We start from the raw sequence: 22,674 nt of genomic DNA, 5'->3' as shown, positions 1-22,674 counted from the left end.
CACTATTGAGGCCAAACCTAAGACTCAAAACTAAAAGACACTTTTTCAAACCATAAGGGAAAATGTGCAAGCCACCTCATGAGCCTGGGGTCCTGCCACGTGGAGACCACAGGAGGCCAGATGCCCTGGCTGAGGTACTCTTATGTTTCTCCTCTGACCCGAGGGTGAAGGAAAATGGAAATGAAGCTACTAGCTCTGGACATGGCTACACAAGGTAACTACCTCCCAGTGCAAGTGGGAGACGCCAATGCCAATAAAATGTCACCTCAATTACTTCTGCCAGGGTTATAAAAAGAAACTGGAGACTTCCTCCCTTGAGCTTCTTCTGTTAATGGCCATTTATAAAAGTTCTGTTTGCTAGGCCTGTAATATGCATTATTTTCCCTTTGAAAACAAAAAGAAACTTCTAAAATATCAATCAGCATTCCAAATGGCAAAGTGATTTGTTTTCCAACTCACACTCTCGGATCAGCTCGGAAGTCTGTCTGAAAGGCAGGCATCTGGCATCAATTTGTGACAATATAAAATCAAAGCTGAACTCCCATGTAAATATTTTTTTATTCCAGATTTCACCAGCCTGCACATATCTTATCTGTTTCCTTATATTCCAGTCATGACTTTTATTTTCCTGGCACCAAAAGAAGTGAAGTTACACATAGCGAATATCACACCTCTTAATAAGCTCTTCGGGCTAAATTCTTTCCAGCTCTGTGAAACGCCACTTCCAGGGAGGGTGTATCCAGGTTGGACAACTGGACTGAAATATATCATTCCCATCTCTTCCAATCTGCCTGGCCTCAGTTGTTCACTTGTGTTTGGAGCAAACAGGGTGAAATAAACAATCCGGTTTAGTCGCTCTGTACACACATGGCAGCTCCCCACCGACACAGCCACAGCCACACACGCGCTGGACAGGTAAACGACACCAACATCGGCATATATTCTTAGACAGGGCGAGTGTCAAGAAGCACCACCTGGATCCTAAAACAGAACCCGTCTTGCCTAAGAAGGTCACAAAACTTGTTTAGCTACAACATTACACATGTCGAAGGCAATAAAGCGCAGTGGCAGGAATAGGGTGTTTAGGGTTAGACAGGGTCCCCGCTCTGCCAAGCCCTACGTGACTTGGCAAAGAAAAGTAAATGCCCACGAGCTCAATTCCCTCGTTTGCGTGGTGACAGCCCCTACGGAACATGGCCAGCACCAGCAGAGAGCATCTGGGATGTGACGATCACACCAGGTAGCCCTGGGAACTACCTACTGTGTGCCAGGCACCGGGCTAAGCGCTTCACAGAAATCATCGGATTTAATCCCAGCAGTTATACCACGAGGTATCTGATCATTAAATGTTATTTCCCGTCTTCACAGATGAGAACAGAGGCTCACGGAGATCACGGAATGTGCTGAAGGTCACACCGAGGAAACGGCAGATCTGGGATGTGAAGCGATTTCCATATGGCGCCAGCTCACGATGTTCGCGTGCAAAGAGCATGCCATTATTATGAAAACCACCAACAAAACAAAACTAAAGGTAGCGACTGCTGCTGAAATATCAAGACTGCACCCCAGCCTTACTTTGAATCACAGACAAGGACAAAGGCAGCCAGACGCTGGGGACGGGTTCAGTTTCTGCCATTTTGCAAAAGCACCTTTTCTTTTTTCTCTTGGAGAACATATCTTTATTCCCCACATTCGCGATCACTCAGACTTTAGCACCTGGTAATTAGTGCAAATATGTGCAAGCTGAACTAGGAATTGTTGGAAACATCTCCTGATCTCACTCAAGGATATCTTTTGCTTTAATACAAAGAAATTATGTGGGGCCGGCCACATGGCTGAGTGGTTACAGTTCCACACACTCCACTTTGACAGCCCAGGTTCACGTGTGCAGATCCCCAGTGCAGACCTGCTCCACCCATGAGCCATGCTGTGGAGGCATCCTGCATACAAGATAGAGGAGGATTGGCACAGATGTTAGCTCAGGGCTAATCCTCCTCAAGCAAAAAAAGAGGAAGATTGGCAATGCATGTTAGCTCAGGGCAAATCTTCCTCACCAAAAAAAAAAAAAAAGAAAAAAAGAAGAAGAAATTATGTATCTTTAGGTTAAATGAATAAAGTCTGATTTGGGGTGTTTTTTTGAAATTGATATGCTTAATATTTACCATTAAAGGCAATATTAGAATTTCTAGGGCAAAAAACTTGGAAATGAGCATAAAACTCTAGATGATCTCTCTTTAAGCATAAACATCCTTCTCCACTTTGGAAGAAAAAGGAAAATATCCATATGCACATCCTCAATCAAAAAGTTACTTATGACCCTCCAGACGTGTCACCTCAAGCTATCTGGAGAGTAAAGGTATAAGATTAGGGAAAAAAAATAAATAAAGGCAATGAGAAGAAATAGGGTCATCTTGAGTTCTATAATTCTTTTTCTAGGTGAGGTTTTTTTTTTTTTTTTTTTTGGTGAGGAAGATTGGCCCCGAGCTAACATCTGTTGCCGATCTTCCTCTTTTTGCTTGAGGAAAACTGTCACTGAGCTAACATCTATGCCAATCCTCCTCTGTTCTGTTTGTGGGACGCCGCCACAGCATGGCTCGACGAGCAGTGTGTAGGTCTGTGCCCAGGATCCGAACCCACGCATGCCAGGTTGCCAAAGTGGAGTGTGCAGACCCAACCACTATGCCACCGGGCTGGCCTCCCTAGGTAGTGTTTTTTAAACTCATAGCATTGGATTATGTCCACACCTTCCTCCCTGTCACAGGGACAGCACTGCCATCAATCAGTCCACACTCTAGAAACCAAGGGGTCTCCCTTGATGCCTCTGTCTCCCCGCACTTTCACAGCCAATCCATCTCCAAGTCCAGTCTGTTACCTCCTACGTCTCTGTGGAATCCGCCCACTTCCTCCGCCCCCATCCCCACCACTCTCCTGCCTGGACCACAGCGATAGGCGCTCTGGCTTCCTGCCATCTGCGGCTTCCCGGGTCTAACTGTCCTTCCACACTGCGGCCAGCACAATCATTTCAAAACACAAGTCTCATTCTGATTCCACCTGGCCGAAAACCCTCTGATGGCTTCCCACCACTCTCACGATGAAGACCCAAATCCCCAACCCGGCCCCGGTTTTACCCACTCTCCTCCGCGCTCTCTGTGCTCCAGACACACCGCCCTTCGTCCACTTCCTCCCGGGCTGGCTGCTCCTTCCCGCCTGCCCAGGCTAGTCCTGTGTCTGACCAGACCTCCCAGCCCTGGGTCAACCTTTAGACCTCAGCAGTCACCTCCAGAGGCCAGACTGATGCACCACAACCCTGTGAAAGAGGCTTCGACAGGACCAAGGACCTCCCCTCTCTAACACACAGCATAGCTGCAGTCTTACACCCTTGTCTCTCTCCTGATGGCAGGGCCCGCCCAAGTCACCCACAATTCCGTCAACCCTATCTCCAAAATGTAGCTCGAGCCCGTCACCACTCTCCACCTCCCCCCTAGTTCAGGCTACTGGACACTCGCTGGAGGCCAGAGGCTCACAAATGGCTCCCCACATCCACGCCTGTCCTCTTTCAATCCACTCGCCACATGGCCCTCAGCAGGACCTGGAACGGTAAGCCACGCGGCTCCCCAGGTAACAGTCTCCAGCAGCTTCCAAGGGCAGTTACAATGGTTACTACACAGTGAGAACGTGCCACCATGTTCTACAAGACCTGGCGTAGTGTGGCCTCTGCCCACTTCTGGGGCCTCAGCTCCCTCTGGCCCCTGGTTCACCATCCTCCACATTCCCAGGCCTTCCTTCCCTTCCTGAAACATGTCAAGCGTGTCCCCATCTCAGGGCCCCCAATCCCTGAAGCGCACGTCCCATCTTAGGAGGGTAACTACTTTCTCACTCCTCAGGTCAGAAAGGCCTTTCCCGGCCACTGTGCCTCACAGACACTCGCAGGCCTCACGGCTCCCTCCACGGCATTCTTCAGGATTATGTGTAGTTCTGTCCGGTCGCCTTTCCCCACCCCCCACACTAGACACTAAGCTCTGTGATGGCACAGACTGCCCCCTCTGGTGTCCCACCACATCCCCCGTCCTCAGCATGTGGCAGAAGGCTTTCAACACACCTGTTTGAATACTTTGAAAAAACTGTTAAGACCTTAAAACAGAAGTAAATATAAAATGTTCAGGAGGCAAATGAGAGCAGAGATCCACCAGGCAGGAGGAAGGAAAGCTAACGTGAACAGAAGTCATTGGAGCCACGTCTAGAAGAGGTTCACCGGCTCAATGGTGTGGCTGTGGGGGTCAGAAAAGGAGAGACGAAGCTGAATGGTCACGAGGCGCCCCAAATCTGCATCCCCAGGGCTCTCGGCAGAGCCTCCCCTCAGGAGATAACTTCCACTGATTGGCTCTAGAGCAAACGTCTTGAAGCAAAATAAAAATATTTCATGTAACAGCAGACACTGTTTACATCTTCCAGGAGGCACAATAAAGCCTGAGGCACACGAGGCTTCGTCTATGGCAATTGTCCCCAAACCTGAGTGGGCCCCCGACGCACCTGGAGGCCTGCAGAGCCGACTGCTGGGCCCACCCCAGAGCTTCCAAGACAGCAGGCCCAGAGTGGAGCCCGGGAAATGGTATTTCCAACAAGCTCCCAGGTGCTGCTGCTACTGCTGGTCCAGGGGCCACATGCTGAGGGCAGCCGGTCTACAGCCACGCCAAAGACTGGACCAAAAAACAGAAGTGCTCAGCATCAAGTTTAGGCTTTCTCTCCCTCAAAAACGTGTTACCTGCTGTAACCATTACCAAAAACTGGGGGCCTTCGAAGGACAGAAATTTATTCTCTCGCAGTTCAGGAGGCTGGAAGTCCAAAACCAAGGTGTCGGTAGGGTTGCTTCCTTCTGGAGGCTCCAGGGGAAGAGTCCTTCCTTGCTTCTTCCACCGCTGGTAGTTGCCAGCAAACCTCGACATCCCCTGTCACATACAGATCTTCCCGGACTTATGATGCGGTTATGTCCCAACAAACCCATCGTAAGTTGAAAACACCATAAGTCGAAGATGCATTTAATACGCCTGACCTACTGAACATCATGGCTCAGCCTCGCCTACCTTCAATGAGCTCAGAGCTCTTACGTCAGCCTACACTTGGGTGAAGTCATCTAACACAGAGCCTATGTTATAACGCAGTGTTGAACAGCTCAGGTAACTTATTGAATACTGCAGTGAAAGTGAGAAACAGAATGGGTGGATGGGTACAGAATGGTGGTAAGTTTACGGGTTGTTCACCCTCGTGATCGCACGGCGGACTGCCGCTGCCCAGCATCACGAGAGAGGATTGTAACACACATCACTAGCCCAGGAAAAGGTCAAAATTCAGAATTCACAGTATGCTTTCTACTGAATGCATATCACTTTTGCATCACTGTCAAGTCGAAAAGTCGTAAGACAAACCATCCTAAGTTGGGGCCCATGTGTAGATGCATCACTCTGATCTCCGTTTCCGTCTTGACATGGTGTTCCTCTCTCTGTGCCTGTGTGTGCTCACGAGGCTGTCTTATGAGGACACTGGTCATTGACTTTAGGGCCCACCCTACTCCAGTATGACCTCATCTTAACTCATTATATATCTGCAAAGACCCTATTTCCAAATAAGGTCACATTCTGAGGTTCCAGGTGGACATGAATTTTTGGAGGACACTATTCAACCCAGTACACACACAAGAGCTGCAGAGATGGGTGACCCAAAAGACTTCAGGGACCATAGGGAGTGGTGCCACTGAGGGCCATGCCCCAAATCTGTGTGGTTACTGAGCACCACAGTGACAGCTGGCATCACATGTTAGTGACAGCTGCAGGCCTCTGAGCTGCCTTTGTGTCCAGGCCGCCACCCTTCTCTGGGACTCCTACACCAGCCTCGTTGCTGACCTCCCTCCCTTAGGGAGAAATCCCCAAGCATCCGTGAACCCTCTGAAACTCCTTCTAAAATTCTACATGTGTAAAAGTAGATGAACCCCCAGAACAGAAAATTTTGGATGTGTACAAGTTCATCTTTCTGAGGCGACAACCAGCATGCCAAAAGGATTAAAAACAAAAAACACTGCTCTGGTCTCCCTCCTCTACCCAACCTGCCTCCAGTTTTCAAAAATCCAGCTCTGCTCACAAGCCTCCGTCCTTTCTCTGAAATGAAACTCACCTCTGTAACACAGTGGCGTCCTGCGCCACTGTGCCCACCTTCAGGCCCGGATCATGGGCCATCTCCAGCACGGCCGCAGCCCTCACTGTAGGCATGGTGGGCCCCGACTGCTCCTCCTGCCCAGGAGCCCAGCTGCCTTGGGCTGGAATTCCCCTTCTCTTCTGGGAGGCGGGCACTGGCCGCACTGTTCATAGAGGCATGTGGGGTGCTGCTGACCCAATGCCCAGCGGCTACACGGGGAGCCCTGGGCAAAGCCCCAGCTCCTTCTAACCAGGGGTTCAAAGAGAAGCGAGGGGGCCACGTGCAAAGGGACCTGTGAGCAGGGAGGGAAACTGGGGGGGGAAAGGTGAGGCCAAGGCACCAGTGGCATACAACTGACTCCATGGTCATGGCCATGTGAGCCCCGGGGTCCCCCAAGGCCCCTCACACATGGGGGTATCCAGCTCAGAAAAGGAAGCAGAACAGGCAGCACAGTGACCACAGAACGAGGGCCATGGCTTCTGAGGAGGGAGTGAGCAAAGGTGCACCTTCCAGAATTGTCTTTGCAGGTAGCGCTCCCCTCACATGCGCCCTGACAGGTCACAGAGGGCCCCCTTGGGGCAGCGGAGCCCTTAGCCAGCTGTCCTCTTACCCTCACCCCTGCTCTAAGGGTATGCCAGGCTGTGACTCCCCCTCCCTGCTTCCCGCCCCCGGGCCCTCTATTTTGGCAACGGAAATTGTCAAGACTTCAGTGTACACAGGGGCCATAACGCAGCACCTCATGGGGGGTACTGTTTTCCTCCGCTGCTCTCATTTTGCCTTCCTACTATTTATGAAATTAAAACAATGCAGTGAATGAGCCGCTCAGTGTACCAGAACGTTAGCTCCACCCAAGCAAACAGCGCTCCTCCCCACAAGCTGGCAGACCTTGTCAGTTCCTCAACTGCTTCTTGACAGACAGCGTGGGCGCAGGGCAATTGTGAGTGGAATTAACAGCTACAGTTTTACTGATCCACTGCTAAGGGCCGAACCTCTGCTGGGTGCATCTTGCTGCATTCTTACTTAACGTTTGCAACTCGTCAAAAAGGCAGGGATTCTTATCCCCATTCTGCAGAGGAGGATCTGAGGCTCAGAGGGCTTCAAGGAGTTGGCCAAAAGGTGCTGGTGGCCTCCAGGGCTGTCTTCCCACTCTTGAATCTGTTCACCCACCTTGCTGAGGCCGCCGAGCAGCAGGGGTGTGGGAAGGGAGGACCCAACACCAAACTATTATTTGGAGACAGATGTCGTTATTGGGAAAATTTTCCACAACTGGGGTCCCAACCTGGGTTCTGCTGGCCTGCCCCAGAGGTTATCACATGCGAGTGCGCATCCTCCCGTGATGAGAAGGCGCTGGCCAGCCGACACTGCAGCACAGGATTTCTTTGTACTTTAACATCCTGACCTTGATTGACTCCAGCCCAAAGTCTGCAGTGGGTGAGGCCCCATCATTTTTGTTCTCTCGAGGTTAACTAATACACAAGTGGACGATTTGGGGAAGGAAGGAGAATAAAATTTTGTAGCACTTAATAGAGTTCTTTGTTTTCCTTAAATGAGGTAGCTATGGGAGAGTTTTTTGCTTGTTGTTAAACCCCTCAACTTAGAAAATGTAGGTTTCAAAATCCCAGCTGTGCTACAAACAGAGCACACGGCCATGGGCAAGTCACTCAGTTCTTTATGGTCTTGACTTTCTAATCCATAAAACAGCTACCTGTTGCCTTTTTAAAACGACCTGATGAACGAACATACGTGAAAGCACTCTGTAAACCGTAAAGCCCCAAACCATCAAGTAGAACTGACATGATCAGATGCTCATTTTGTGATGGATGAATTGAATCCCTCAGTTACCCACACAGTTACCTTGGGCATTTGTAATCTCATCTTCCTTCTTCACAATTCCTCCTCCAAAAGCCAACTTTATACAGCTTCATAAAACATAATACCTCATTAAGGACTACTTTCAGCCTCAGATCAACCATGTCCCATAGCATGCTGATTTTGTCCTTAAGAAAAACACTTTATAGGCTTTGCCTGTCGTCCAGTCCCTCCCCCGCCCCCGCCCTGCCCCTTCCTAAGACTATCAGAGTAGACATTCATGCTTTATAAGTAATTGGGTCAAACGAGTAAAGTGCTTTAAAATAAAAATCAATGTGCTAGACACACAGAAATCTTTGCATTCTTGAATACCTCATTAGTCTCTTCTTGAGTGGTTTGTCATCTATTTATCATGGAATTTAACTTGGATTTAAGTGCACCCTGGCCTTTACATCAGGGACAAGTCTGGCCCCTTTCACGCACACACGTTATTACGATATTCCAAGTCCTAAACTTCCAGCGTTTGCATGTTCTGCTTTACAAGCTTTTGTCTTTGTGACTAAGTGTGTGGCAATAAACCCAAACCACATTAATGATAACCCCGTTAAACATAAACTAGCGTGCAATTATCCAAAATGCTAACACAAACAAAAAGGGAAAAAAACACAGGAAACCCCGATTGATTATATGTTTTTGGAGGCTTTTAAAAACCAAACCAAAATAAAAATAGTTTGTAAAGGAGAGTAATAGCTAATGATTTTATGATTCCTACACGTAATACTAAGCGGTCTGTTCGAGCCCCACAGTGTCTCTGAAAAGTCTGGTTTTTAAATTGCATGTAGGCTGAAATTTAAGGGGGTCAGATTTTTTTTGAGGTGGAAAATGGGTGGTGGTGACCCTTGGAGAAATTCACAAAATTAGGTGAATTAACAGATTCTTATAAAAACATCTGGTTTTCAACACTCTTCCTCTGATGGTGACATTTTGCACAGCCCCCCAAGGGGAGAAGGAAACAAAAAGAGGTGTGGTGTCGTCCTTGTACATGTACTGACAAACCAGCTCTCTGGAAGGAAAAACGCCCTGACTTGGAAAGCTGGCTGATTCCTGGGGTGTAAATACTTGCACCATGACCAACTTGAGGTTACCGGCCGGCTCACAGCCTCCTCAGTCGTCTCACAAAGTTCCCAGGAGCCGGCCAGGGCACACCACGGGGTCCAGCAGAAACCCAGCTTAGATGCCACAGAAACCAGGGTTCACGTTCTAGCTCCAGGTTCCAGGTAGGAGGCCTTAGGCAAGTGTCCTCAGCCTCTCCACACCTCAGCCCCACAGCTCTAAAATGGATTTAACCCTGTGTCAGAGGCCTGCCATGCCAACGAAAGGAAATGACACAGTGAGGCACACAGCACGGGAGAGGCACTCAGGATGCCATGTGTGTTACCCCACTCTGGGGAAGGGGGAGGAGCAGACAGGGGTGGGGCGGGTGGGAGGAGGGGTGCAACCTACACAACCTGCCACTTCACCCTCATGACAGGGACAGAAACACTCAAATCGGGAGAGCTGAGGAAGGAGATGGTGGGTGGACGGCTTTACCAAATAAAGGGTCAGAAGGGACTGCTGGGTGCAAATAGAAGACTAGAAGGCTCAGGGAGTGGGTGGTGGGGGAGATCAGTCCCCAGGACCAGTGAGGCTTTGGGAGAAAGGTGTCCTAAAAGGATTTTTAAGAAGTTTTTCTGATGCCCTGGGATCAAGTTTCCCCACTCACGCTGTCAGGAAATTTGGTTTTGCCTGGGTCTGTGGTCACTCTTCAGAAGGAGTTGCTGCATTTCGCTGACAGCCGGCCTCGGGGCCATGGCCAGCAGCCCCCAGCCCGCGAGGGATCAGTGTCAGGCCAGCGGCGGGCGAGCGGGTACAGACCCAAGGGAAGGATGCATGTCAATCCCAGGAGGGCGTGCTCAGTGCCAGCCTCGAGGGCTCTGCAGGGGGACAGGTCTGAAAGGAAGGGGTATCTTGTGGGAGGGTGGTGGAGACCCTTCCTGTGGAAAAGCCTGAGAGTGCCAGAACCTGGGGGGTCCTTTGGAAAGCTGGCCCAGTATGGAGGTGACAGGTGAGGGGGTATGCAGGCGAGTGCAGTGGTGGCCAGGGGGTGGCCACAGCTGCCTCACAAAAAGTAACAGGAATTTAAAACTGACAGGATTGGATGTGGGTTTCAGAAAGGTCTCTCAGTTGGCCAGCCAAGGGAGAAGGGGTTGGTGGGTCCACACAGAAGCCTCCAGAAGGCAAGGACAGTGAGGGTGGGCAGGAAGGGGCCAGGGGACCAGCGTACATCTCTGGGGTACAGAGCACTGGACTGGGGCCGGGTTGCACACTTTTTCTGTAAGCAGCCAGAGAATAAAGAGTTCAGACTTTTCGGGCCATGTGGTGTCTGCCACAACTACTCAATTCTGTCCTTATAGCACAACTGGGCAGCCAAAGACAAGATAGAAGTGAACAGGCAGGGCTGTTTCCCAGAAAATTGTATTTATAAACAGCCAGCGGCCAAATCTGGCCCCTGGGCCACAGAGTCTGCAGACCCCTGGGCTCAGGGGAAAGGGTGATGCTGAGACCCAGAGGGTCTACAAAAAGGGAAACACACCAGGAAGGAGGGATCCTTGTCATCCTCATTTCACGGATGGGAATCTGGCCACAAAGTCAGTGGCAGAGCCAGAGTCACAAACACAGTCCCTGGGGGGGCCAGGCTCACGCTCCTGTCCCCCACGATCTGAACCACGGAAGGCATGTAAAGCACCAGACGCATGCGAGACGCAGTTAGATGTGGCTGAGCAGAGGGCAGGCAGGGCAGGCGCTGAGGGCGGGACTGAAGCCTGCAGTCACAGGAGTCCCCGTCCACCCTGGACTGTCCTCTGGGCTCTCACGCGGAGGGCCTCCCGGAATGACAGAGACACAGAAACCCAAATAAGGAAACCACAGTGTAGGCAGGGCCCTGAGAGGTCACTCACGCCACCTTCTTCTGCCCAGTTCAGCTGAAGCCAGTTTGACAAGCATTTATGAGCCTGACTCACAAACCACAGCACGGCGGAGCGAAGTGGGTAAGGGCACAGCTTACCAGCTCCCACGTACGGCTGAGGGACCCTGGGCAAGTAACTTGACCTCTCTGTCCTTCAGAGTGGTGGTGATGGAGTAGTGCTAAGGGTCGATATAAATACGAACTTGCTTAATTCCCCTAAAGTGCTTAGAATAATGCCTGGGATGTGTTTGTTAGATGAAAATGCTGTGTGAAGGCACTGAGCCTGGTCCCACGGGGGAGGGCATGAAGTGTCCCTGTCCTGGCGGGGCTCAAACAACAGGCTCACCTCTCGGCACCAGGCACTCATCACTGGAATAAATGGCCTGTTTACACACGTCTCCCGACAGAGACAAGGACCAGGTTCCACGTCTGTATCTCCCGTGACTAGCACAGCGGCAGCTCGTAATTGATATTCCTTATGTTCAATGTTTGTTGCATGAATGATACAAGGCATTAAGTCGCAATACTAGAATTTCCTCCACAATATACCTGACAGATGATAACAAAGCACCTAGGTCACCCATTGCCCACTCTGTGACCTTGGATTCCCACCCCTCTGTGTCATTAGAGGGCTGAAATCAATGTCTCCAAAACTACTTTGTAAACTGGAAGGCCCTTTGCACTAGAGGAGGTTACTACAGGTCTCTTCCGCCACGGGGGCGGTGACGGCCGGGGACTGACCGCCTCACGGGGCAGTGCCTTCCAGCCTGGACGGCCTCCTAAAGTTGTCCGTCCAATTGTGACACCTCCACTGCCAGAGGGAGCACAGCTGACGGGGTATTTTAAAGTTCTCCCTCACACCCAGGGAACCCGTCATTCATTCACCAGTGCACGTCCTGCCAGCTGAAGCCACACGGACACACTTAACTCCGCTCCTGCCTCTGATTGCAAGGTTAGGTTATGCACACATCCCTGAGCTAAACACGCCGGGCCTCGGCAGCGGGCCACAGGGCTGAGATGCTCCGAGCACCAGCCCTGGGAGAGCCACCACACTCATCTGTCCCAGCCCTTTTATTCCGTAAGGAAACTGAGGCAGGGGGCAAAGCGACCCCTCCAGGGTTAGCAGCCACGGCAGGGGCAGACCTGGAATCCAGGGATCCACACAGGAAACCTCACCCGGCCTCACCACCTTTCTTACCCACGCCACCTGCCCCTGGCCCTCTCCCTACACACAACTCTCGTTCCATGGAAAAAAGTCCAGGCAGGCAGAGCTTCCTGGGACAGCTGTGGGGACACAGCCCAGAGCCATGCTGCGGCTTCCCCCACCCTTCCCGGAGGGTCAAAGGTCACACTGGAACTCGCTGCCCTCTCTGGACACTTGCCAGCAGTGAGCGGGCCTCCGACCTACGGCCCCCGCTGAGTTTGCCCACATCACAGGCCTGATGCCCACAAGGAGGAGGGCGGCGGGCGAACCTCAGGCCCCACGCCTCCGCCCTGGCAGGGCATGGCCTCCACCGGTGTGCGGTAAGCGTCCTGGCCCGGCCTGCGACTGCAGCTTTGGTTCCATAATCCATGTTGCTGGAAAGATGGCTCACCAGTACGCTGGGTCTGCTTACTGCTGAGGAGATCAAAGTCCTTCACAGACTACTGACATCCAGCCAGGTCAGGTGGCTCCCCGCCAGGGCACAGAGTAGTGACTTGCCTTAAGTCACAAAGCAAGCTGTGACAGCCTTAGGAAAAAACGTCCAATTCCCCTCTTACTCTGGGTGTGGATCTCCTAGTCGGCTCACATTTTTCTTTCAGTAAGGACAGAGACTACAGTCAGAGGACGAGCCCAGGTTTCACCCCAAGAGGGGCAATGCAGAGGGAGGGCAATCAGGAGCTCCCCGTCTCAGAGCAGCGGGTGCGAGCCTGAGATCTGCCCCAGCGCTGGGTGACCTTGAGCAGGTTACTCAACATCTCAGAGCTCTGGTTCTCTGGCATTACAATAGGAGCGATCACAGTACCCATAAATCCACCTCCTCAAAGGGCAGCCTATTTGCGTCCAGGAAACTAGTCAGAAACGTAGAAGTGAGGTCCCTCCCAGACCTGTGGGATCAGAATCTGCCTTTTATCCCAGGTAATTCTAAACACATTTACACTTGAGAAGCCCAGATATAAAGCATCCATCACATGCCCACACACAGTCAGCCCTCAATAATAAATGTAAGTGCAGTTAGCACTTGAAAGGGTCCAAGACCCGCCAAGGCTCTCAGGAGGAAACAGACCCAGAAAGGCTGATTAACTTGCCCAGGGTCATACAGCAGCACTGGGATTCGAACCCAAGCTTCTGCCCCACACGCCCTCTTTGCATTCAAGACCTAACTCTTCACAGGGGACAATGCTATCTCAGGTGCTCTAAGAAGCAAAACTCTCATGTTGTTTTACCATAACCCACCCCCATCACTGTGCACCCCTCCCGTCAGGCCTGCTGGCGTACATCTTTTCACCCGCCTGACTCTAGCACGTCTGGGCGCTGTCTGCCATTCGGAAGTGGAGTAAGCTGGGGCTGCTGCCAGCTGCTGCCTGAGATGAAATTTTTAAAGTGAAAGGAAGCCTGAAAACACACCTTATAAATTTACACTCCCTTTCACCTATTAACACCTTCCCCATGCAGCACTCACTGCCCAAGCACAGAAACACTACAGGGTGTCAAGCTAGAAAGCACCTTTTTGGCTTCCCACCTGACGCCTGGCCTGAGAACAAAGCTCAGCGTGTTGTCTCCCCAGGGCTGGAGCCCTGTCGGCGAGGCCCACGGTCCTGGGCTCCCTAGACACTCCAACAGAAGGGAAAGCCGTGAGTAGCAGCAAAGCTGGGGCCCCAAACAAAGGGGCTACATGTGCGGGAATGACGAGAAAGGGAGTCTGCAGTCACACCACTGTGACTGACCTGCTGTACCCAGGACAAACATTCACAGCCAACAGCTCCAGAAGGATCCCTGCCTACTGTGTGCAAGGCACAGCGACACAGTCGAGTGGCAGAGGGAAGACGCCAGGCAGGATGTCAAAGATCTGCGTTCCTAGCCTGGTCAACGCTGGGTCTGTGAAAGAATCTGCAGAGAGGGTGGCTGTGGGGATTATATGTGATGAATGTCAAATATCCAGCCCAGAGCACAGAGAAGGTGTCAGCACTCCTTTGACATATCTGTGCCAAGGCCTGGGCACAGAAACTTTCCTCTCGGTCATACTTCAAAGTTTGAAGTCCGAGCAATAATGGTGATTGGTTTTACAAGTGTCCAAATGGAAGTAGCAAAAAATAAAGGGTTTCGAGATTTCAGATCAGGAAATCCTGATGTTTATATACCCATAACAAATGCGATACGTGAAATCTCAAGTTCGTTAAAAAAAAGGGCAGATTTCAGAGACACTAAGGCAAGGCTTTCCAGACTTCTTGTATATAAATCATCTGGGGGATCTTGTTAAAATGCAGATTTGGACTCAAGTAATCCAGGGTGGGGCCCAAGAGTTTCCATTTCTAAGAGCTCCAGTGAAGCTGCAGGTCCAAGAACCCACACCTTTGAGCAGCAAGGTTCTACAGAATTCCTTAAATGGCTTGAGACAAATCTAAGGAAAGCCTGATTGAAAATCTACATACCAGGAGAACACCCCTGCAGCAGTGGACGGAACCACCCAGTCTGGCAGGAGTTCTTAAAGGGAGGCACACCACAAAGCTAGTGGCATTCTCTAAGATGGCCCTGGGCCTTATTCAAATGAGTCTGTGCCCTACATCACACTTCGTCTAGGCAGGTGACGGTACTCTCTAGCAATCAGGAAAGCAGCATGAATCTGAGAAAGTTCTTAAAAGCAGCACATCGCAGGAAACAAAGCATCCTAGGATATTTCAAGTTCATTGCCACTCCAACAGCTAGTGGCAAGGTTAGTTCTTCAAGGCCTTTCTTAAATCACTGTTTTACCCATTTCCCTCTCTCTGTACATTAAATTTGATGCTGTTTCTGTTGACAGCTGTATTTTTTTTAAAATGCCTATCACATTGCCAGATATGGATAAGTCCAAAGCAGGAAGATGAATGCGACTGTCAGCAAAGGAAGCATCTTATACTAACTCACCCTAACGTGTGTGTTGGGGGGAGATCAATAAAACATCTAAGGGGCTCATATTTACAGGATCAGAGAGTAAATTCTGGCTATTCTTTGGATCCAAATACTAACACACTACATCCTCCACATCCCCTGAAATGAGATTCTTGGAGACAAAGTGTGAGGTAATCTGATCTCCAGCTGCTTTTAGCACAGGAACACATCCGTCTACCAGGAGACACAGGCCAGCCTCACACACTGACTTAGAATAACATCTATGTTTATTACAATTCCCGTCACGACCCTCTGGACCAGCTGGGCTCACACTCAAACTATGGAGTCATTATAAGCCAGGGAGTGATGTCCAGCAGTGACACCCAGCTGCTCGGAAACTGCTGAGTGCACACCCCTGGCCCAGAAAGGAAGGCATTCCCTGCCCGGCACTCACCCGCTAATGCAGAGATGGTGCTCTGACAAGAAAGGCCAGGGCCGGACTGCCACCTGTGCCCAGCATCATGAATACACCTGCTAATTCATCCATGCAATCATGAGGCTGCTTCCCCCGAGTACTCACACTGCTATGCTACATACCCAGCACGGTGGTGATTTCACCCATTTGGGAAGAAAGAGACTCCAAGGAAACTTCTGGATGAGCCGGCTTGGTCTTCCCTATTGGTCTATTGGGGGAGGAAGTTAAGTTTTCCAATAGGCCACCTTCTTACTCAGGCCAGAGCAAGCCTGCGCATTACAGGAGGCTGCAACAGAAAATCTTCTCCCTTCTCCTCTTAAGGCCTGCAAAATGTTCACAAGGTACCACCCCAGAAAGGGAAACTGAGGCCCCAGGAGGTTCAACTAACGGAGCCAAGGTGGAGTCAGCACTATAACTAACTTCACAGGAGGCCTTATCAACTAACAAGGGAGGATGCGCCCAGGGAACAGGCCTGCATCCCCCTCCACTCTGGTCCTTTCCCAATCTCCAGGCCGACTGCCTGACACAGACTTAACTCTCAGCTGTCCTTTGAACATATGGCCCCTTGAACACATGGCTAGAAGCTCCAGCTACTTCCTGAACAATTCGCAAACAGTTCATGAGTTTGCTAAGATGCCTAATACCTGCAGATGACTTAAGCTAGCAAATACAACAAGCTTTCATCTAACTCGAGCGAATTCATCTCGGAATGGAAAAAAGAACCCTCAAGCCCTATTTCCTCCCTGTCCCCCACCCCGAGGGCCCGGTGTTAGGGAATGTAAGACGGTCTTTCCATCTCTTAGGAAAACGCCAAGTTTTCCTGGGACGCAGGAATGCTCTGAGTGCTGGCAGGAACTTCTTAGGAGGGACTCACGGCGAGTCTGCGACAATTTTAGACTCACACGCGCCGCTCAGCAGCCGGCCGGACCCACTGCTCGACTCTGCGCCCCGCCAAGTCTCGCCTGGCGTGGGGAGAGCGTGTCTCTGGGTCTCGACTGGGATTCTGGAAGTTCACGATCTCTTCCTTGTGACGGGAGGTTTTGGCGCCGCTTTTAGTGGGCTCCCGCAACTCCTAACTCCGGACCCACCGCATGAGTGAGATGCTTTTGCTCTGCGAGTGCCGGGCTCATGCACACACGTGTGAACACATATTCCCTGAGGACTCTCCCTCTTTCGCGTGCCCTTGTGGTTTGGAATTCGGGCTAGAAGCCCAGGGATCCGGCAGGGCGCGGGATGGTGGGAGCGACCCCGGCCGGGAGGGACGCGGGGTTCAGCGCGGTGGCGTCCAGGATACTCACCGGGACCTCTGCAGCTGCTCGAAGGCGCTGGCGCTGCCCCCCTGGCCCGGCTGCTCCAAGGAGCAGTAGTTTTGCGAGGTCTGCCTGGAGAAAGCGATGGGCAGGATTCCCTGAGTGAACGAGTTGAGGCGGCTCCGGCTGCCGCCCCCACTCCCAGGGGTCCCGGAGCCCAGGAAGGCAACGGCTGGCACCTGCACGCTGGAAAAGGCATCGTCCTCCTCTAACTCCTCCTGCCCGGCGCCCCCGGGCCCGTCGGGCTGCTGCGGCTGAGCGCAGGCGGCGATGGGCGCCGGCCGGGGCAGCGGCCACTGCTCCCCCGATGCCCGGCCCGCGCCCAGGGAGCTCGAGAAGCCCCGGGCAGCCGCGGGGCCGGGCAGCATGGCGTAGCCGCCGGGGGCCAGGGGCGGCAGCGACGAGGGCTGCGGGAGGCAGTGGCCCGACCCAGCTGCTAACGCTGCCGCCGCCGCGCCGGCCGCAGAGAGCGCGCTGCAGCCGCCACGCTCGGCGGCCACCAGGCTGAGCCGAGTCCTCGCGCCGCAGGCGCTGCCGGCGCCCGCCTTGGCCGCGCCGCTCTCCTCGCCGCCGCCGCCCCACTCCGCGTCCTGCGGCGGCGGCCGGCCGTCCAGCGAGATGTTGGTGAGGAAGGAGAGGGCAGCCTGGCGGCGCCGCGGGTCCATGCGCGGCTTCCTGGGGGGCTCGGGCGGCGGCTGGGCCGGCGCGGCGGCCGCGGGTTGGGGCGGCGGCGGCTGCAATCCGCTGGTGCTCGCGGCGTCGGTGCCGGCGCCGCCGCTGCTGTTGCTGCTGCTGCTGCAGGCGGCCGCGGTGGCGGCAACCGCCGCCATTGTGTCCGTCTGCGGCGATATTTCCGCGATGCCCCGAGAAGCGAGCGGCGACCGAGTGCTAAGCCGCGGGCGCGAGCGCCGGCGACCCGGGCTGGGCAGGGCGCGGGGCGCGGGCGGCGTGCGCGGCGGCCCGGCCCCCGCGCGGGCGGGCCATGCTCGCCCCTCTGGGCTCGGGCGGGGGGCGCCGCCGCTCCGGCCCCCGCGCGCGGCTCGCTCGCTGGCCCGCTGGCTGGCCGCCTGGCCGTTGGGTCCGGGGCCCTCCCCGCCCGCGCGGTCCCCGGTGCCCGGGCCGGGTGTCCGTATTTATAGGTGCGCGCGCCCCGCGCTCGCGCTCCGGAGCGCTCTTTGCAATAACAGAGTATCACGTGTGGGGAATGAAACCTGAGAGGAAAACAAAGCCGCCGGCGGCGGCCGCGGAGGCAGGCGGCGGGGGCGAGGGGCCGGAGGAGGAAGAGGAGGAGGAAGGGAAAGCCGCGCGGGCGGCGGCGCGGGTAGTCCGGGCTTCCTGCGGGCAGAGTTGGTAGCCCCCGGGGCGCGCGGGACCCAGACGAGGGAGGCGAGCACGTTTCCCCGCCGCGCTCGGGCTGGGAATTGGGGCGCGAGCAGAACCCCTTGAGTCACGGCGTGAGGGTGTGGTCCCGGGAGAGTTGTGGGTTTGCAGGACAGTTACTTGCAGCAACGCAGAGATTTGGCTCGCGAGCTAGTTAACTGGACCCCGCGCTGCCGTTGAGCCCTGAGAAATAGCTCCTTATTAATAGTACACAGATAGGTCCACGACCTCTTATGTGGACAGTCCCATCTTAGAGCTGTCGCTAACCATTGAGGTTGTCTCATTCCTTCGCAGGTCGAAGATGCAGCCCCTGAGATAAATGCACGCCCCGGGGAGCATAAGAGTCTAGGCGGTGAACATCTTCGTGTGACCAGACTCATTTATAGATCCCCATTTGATGGTGCTGTCACTTCTCATCTCTTTCATAGCAAAGATCAACATAAATTTTTACTGTGGGCCTGAAATGTACTCTTTTCTATGAAGACCGAAGTAGGCTAAAATGGGCTCACACCCTTTCCCCTTGTCACCTTGCAAATTTTTGTGAATTAAGATCTCTGGTTCTCCCATATAAACAGTACAGACAATTACTTTCTGTCGTTTCTTTCATAAACATCTGTTTGGCACCCAACATGTCTTCTAGAAAGATGGGTTCCTGCCCGAGGACGCGGTGACTCTTCCAGAGGGGGAACTCTGGGTCTGGGAGGAGTCACTGAATGCTGTATCCCGGCCCGACAAATGCCTGTCTTGGGGGAGGGGAGGCGGGGTCATCAGGAGCAATCTGAAAATGAGTGTGGGTTTCCTTGTGCGGTTCGGGTGACTTACAAATGCAATAAGGACAATTGTCACACTGAAGTAAGCTCTGCGACATCTAAGAAGACTCCCCACACTTTTCTAAGGGAGAAGCAGTGTGTTTAAGATCAACGGACTAATTTAATTAAAGGTTTAAATTTAGCCCTGGGGCTAATGGGTAACTCTACATTGAAATTCCACTCCATTTCAAGTTCGGGAAAGTAAGTTGAGTAATGGAGAGCAAATACAGCCTGTCCAGAGATGTGTGCCAGCCCGGAGTGTGAGATGTGGCTGAGTTTCAGGTTACATTTGCTTAGGACAAACATGGCACGTGGTCCTTTACATGAACAATTGTTGTTCAGCTTTTATTTTATGCCATTTTTAGGCCTTTTGAGAAAGTGGAGCCTGGTGTCTATTTAAAGCAGGTTTAAAGCAGCTTTACAGGCCCTAAGTCAGAGTTTGGTGACCAGCTCTGTAAAATTTCATTAGGATTTTAATTACTTTGTTTGACTAACTACCTTGAAACTTCCAAGCTGCTTTATTACAATTAATTTGTCTGACCACTGGCCTGGTTGTGCTGTCAGGCAGTGTTAAATGGAAGATGGCAACTCTGCATATGTAAAAGAAAAACTTTTTTTTTTTAATCACAAAAAGTGATAAATGCTAATTGCAGAACATTTAGAGAATAAGATAAGCAAAGAGAAGTAGGAAAAAAAATCACTAACAATCTCATCTCCTATGGAAATAACTTAAAATTTCGATTTCTGTCCTGTGTGTATTTTTAACCAAAAGTGAAAACAGGCTGTTGGAGTCTTGTGATTTTTGCTTGCTGTGTTGCGATCATCTTTCTACTTAGAATATTCTTCTGCAGCATCGTTTTAATGACTGCATGGGTTCAGTTTGATGGAGAGATTATAATTATTAAACCTGTGCCCTACATTAAAGCTTTAGGTTGCTTCCACTTTTGCTATTGTAAAGAGTGGTGATGACATCCTTTGTTTTTCTAAATCTTGCTACCATCCGATATTATTTTCTTAGGTTAAATAGACGGCTGGGGCAAACACCTGTCATGTTTTTAAGGCTTTCCATCCAGAAAAGTTGTTCCAATCTGCTTCCTCACGCTCCTGCCAGCACTGGGTATTAAAATTTTTTCATCAATATTCATTTCTTTGCCCATTTGATGCAACTCTTTGCCTATTTTAAGCGTGAAATATGCAAACTAATTTCAAACATTTATTAAAGCACCAAACAAGAATCAGTATCTGTTTAACCTCCACGCTGCTCCTGTGACCCTCTTATGGAGGTCATGAGTGATATGATTGTTCACCTCCTGTGTGCCAGACACAGAATATTTCCAGTCCTTATGACCACCCTGAAAAGGTGGGAGGGAGGGCATTCTCATCAATATTTAACAGATGAGGCTCAGAGAAATTCAATAATTTGCCCAAAGTCACCTAGTTCTTAAAGTGGTGGGCCCGTGTACAAATGTGGGTTACTCTAAGAACCAAACATGTTCTTGCGCCCTCTGCTGGTGAGGATGCTTTATGGGAGGGGGCCATCTCCAGACACAGTCTTCTCTTTGCACTTGGGAGTCAACTATAACGGAAATAATACGAGCTTTGGAGGAGAGGATCTGGGTCTTAAGAGCAAGTCTCAACCTCTCCCAGCCAATTTCCTCTATGGGATATTCTGAGGTACAAATGAGAAGCATTTTATAAACCTTTAAGTATCTTAAAAAAATGTCAGTTATTGGGGCCGGCCCCGTGGCTGAGTGGTTAAGTTCGCGCGCTCCGCTGCAGGCGGCCCAGTGTTTCACTGGTTCGAATCCTGGGCACACACATGGCACTGCTCATCAAACCACGCTGAGGCAGCGTCCCACATGCCACAACTAGAAGGACCCACAACGAAGACTACACAACTATGTACTGGGGGGCTTTGGGGAGAAAAAGAAAAAAAATTAAAAATCTTTAAAAAAAAAAATCAACTGTAAGAGACTGCCCTCAGCTTAAAAAAAAAAAAAAGTCAGTTATTTATACCATCCTAATCCACTTAGTCTCTAAATTACTCCAAATCCCCTTATTTTTCACCTGTTTATTCACTGATCAAATATTACCACGCAACTTCCATGTGCATAACACCACCTTGCTACAAAAGGGATAAAAAGAAGTGTGGCCTTTAGCCCTCTGCCCTTTAAAGTGAAAACAGTGGAAAACAAAGCTCAGGACACATTTAAATAAAAATTCAAGGCCAACTATGATTAAGTGATCAAATAAGTAATCTGACTGGGACTATAAATGTTCAGAATGTGAAAAAGGAGCTTTTTCTATGAGGAGGAGCCAGGATTTAAACTGACCTGGGAGATGAGGCGGGAGGGGGAGGGCGCTTCAGGAAAAGGAAGCTCTGCGTACACATTCCTCGTGAGTTTCAGGCGTAGAGGACTAGAACTTGAAATGTAATTTCTCTAAGTGTGCCAAGTTTTTTTCCATTTACCTTCATATTGCCCCATCTAAGAGCCCATTCTAAAAACTTTTTGCATGCACCAACTCTTTTGATTGACACATACGGCAGTCAATTAAAAAAACAAAAAAAGAACCTGCAAGTAATCACTGACCCTTTAAAAAAAGTAATTCAGGAGACCAAGAAGTCTGAAAATTAGCTTAAAGATGACAGCGGCTATCACTCATAACAGAAACCATCGCGTACTGTGGAAATAACAAAAGGTTCGGACGCCAGCGTAGGCTCTTACAAGACTGTCACATTTTGGGGCTCCAGGTTGGGAAAATTATGAACTTTTTGCCTCATCTGTAAAGTTAGGTTTAAAAATATTTTATTTTGCAGAGTTGTAAGGATTCCTGATAATATAAATTATATAATTAGCAGAGTATCTTAAGTGGGTAACTATTCTTAGAAAAACGCAGAATATAGAAGATGCACATAACAAAGACCAGGATGTTTCTGGTTCTAGTTATTTGCAGTGTTCACTAGTTCTGCCAGGCAGGCAGGACCACGAGAAACTTCAGCTGTCAGCTCCGGTGCAGATCAGATTATCTCACTGCGTGTTCCGTAAATGTGCAGGCGGCTGCCCATCTAAAATACAGGCACAGTGCCGGCGGGAAACCTGCTCCTTCCCTTCATTGATGAAGGTTAGATTCCCCAAGACTAGAAATGGAGAGTGTTCGAGAGGTGGTCCTCAACGCCGCCTCTCCTCTCCCTGAAATTCACCTTCCCCCTGGGGACTGGTGATCACTTCTCTTGGCCTGGGAGAAGGGGAGGGAGATGGGGGTGTCATTGTTTACCTCTTTACAATTTGAAATAGATACCTTAATTTCCTTCCTAAGTTCTCCTGGACATCTGAGACGAGATACAACATTTAAATAAGACTTGACTAGACGCTCAGGGATATTTAATTAAGAAATAAACTCAGTGACTAATATACAGCCACATATAACAGCTTACAAAATGTGACTTAGTCATGGGGCCGGCTCCGCGGCCGAGTGGTTAAGTTCGCGCGCTCCTCTTCAGCGGCCCAGGGTTTCGCCAGTTCAGATCCTGCACGCCGACCTAGTACCACTCATCTGGCCATGCTGAGGTGGCAGCCCACATAGCACAACCAGAAGGACCTGCAACTAGAATATACGACTATGTACTGGGG

At 51.2% G+C, this 22,674-nt stretch overlaps 1 protein-coding gene and 1 long non-coding RNA gene across 3 annotated transcripts in view; one reads left to right on the top strand and one right to left on the bottom strand.

The window, feature by feature from the left end:
• The window catches only part of CABLES1 (Cdk5 and Abl enzyme substrate 1), a 106,789-nt gene extending 88,306 nt beyond the window's left edge, over positions 1-18,483 (bottom strand). The window contains exon 1 of one of the 2 annotated variants that reach the window (XM_044773539.2): positions 16,842-18,483. In XM_044773539.2, coding sequence (XP_044629474.1) covers positions 16,842-17,683 — 842 coding nt within the window. In that variant the 5' untranslated portion in view covers positions 17,684-18,483. The remainder of the gene's footprint in view (positions 1-16,841) is intronic. The other variant, XM_014837277.3, reaches the window with a different exon arrangement.
• On the top strand, positions 17,339-21,002 carry LOC123287073 (uncharacterized). The gene is made up of 2 exons (XR_011504533.1): positions 17,339-17,477; positions 18,528-21,002. It is a non-coding gene; the product is annotated as an uncharacterized lncRNA (long non-coding RNA).
• Positions 21,003-22,674: the final 1,672 nt, after the last annotated feature.

Source organism: Equus asinus, chromosome 7, assembly GCF_041296235.1.
Source record: "Equus asinus isolate D_3611 breed Donkey chromosome 7, EquAss-T2T_v2, whole genome shotgun sequence".
Lineage (NCBI taxonomy): Eukaryota > Metazoa > Chordata > Mammalia > Perissodactyla > Equidae > Equus > Equus asinus.
This window is presented reverse-complemented; position numbering and strand designations above follow the sequence as displayed.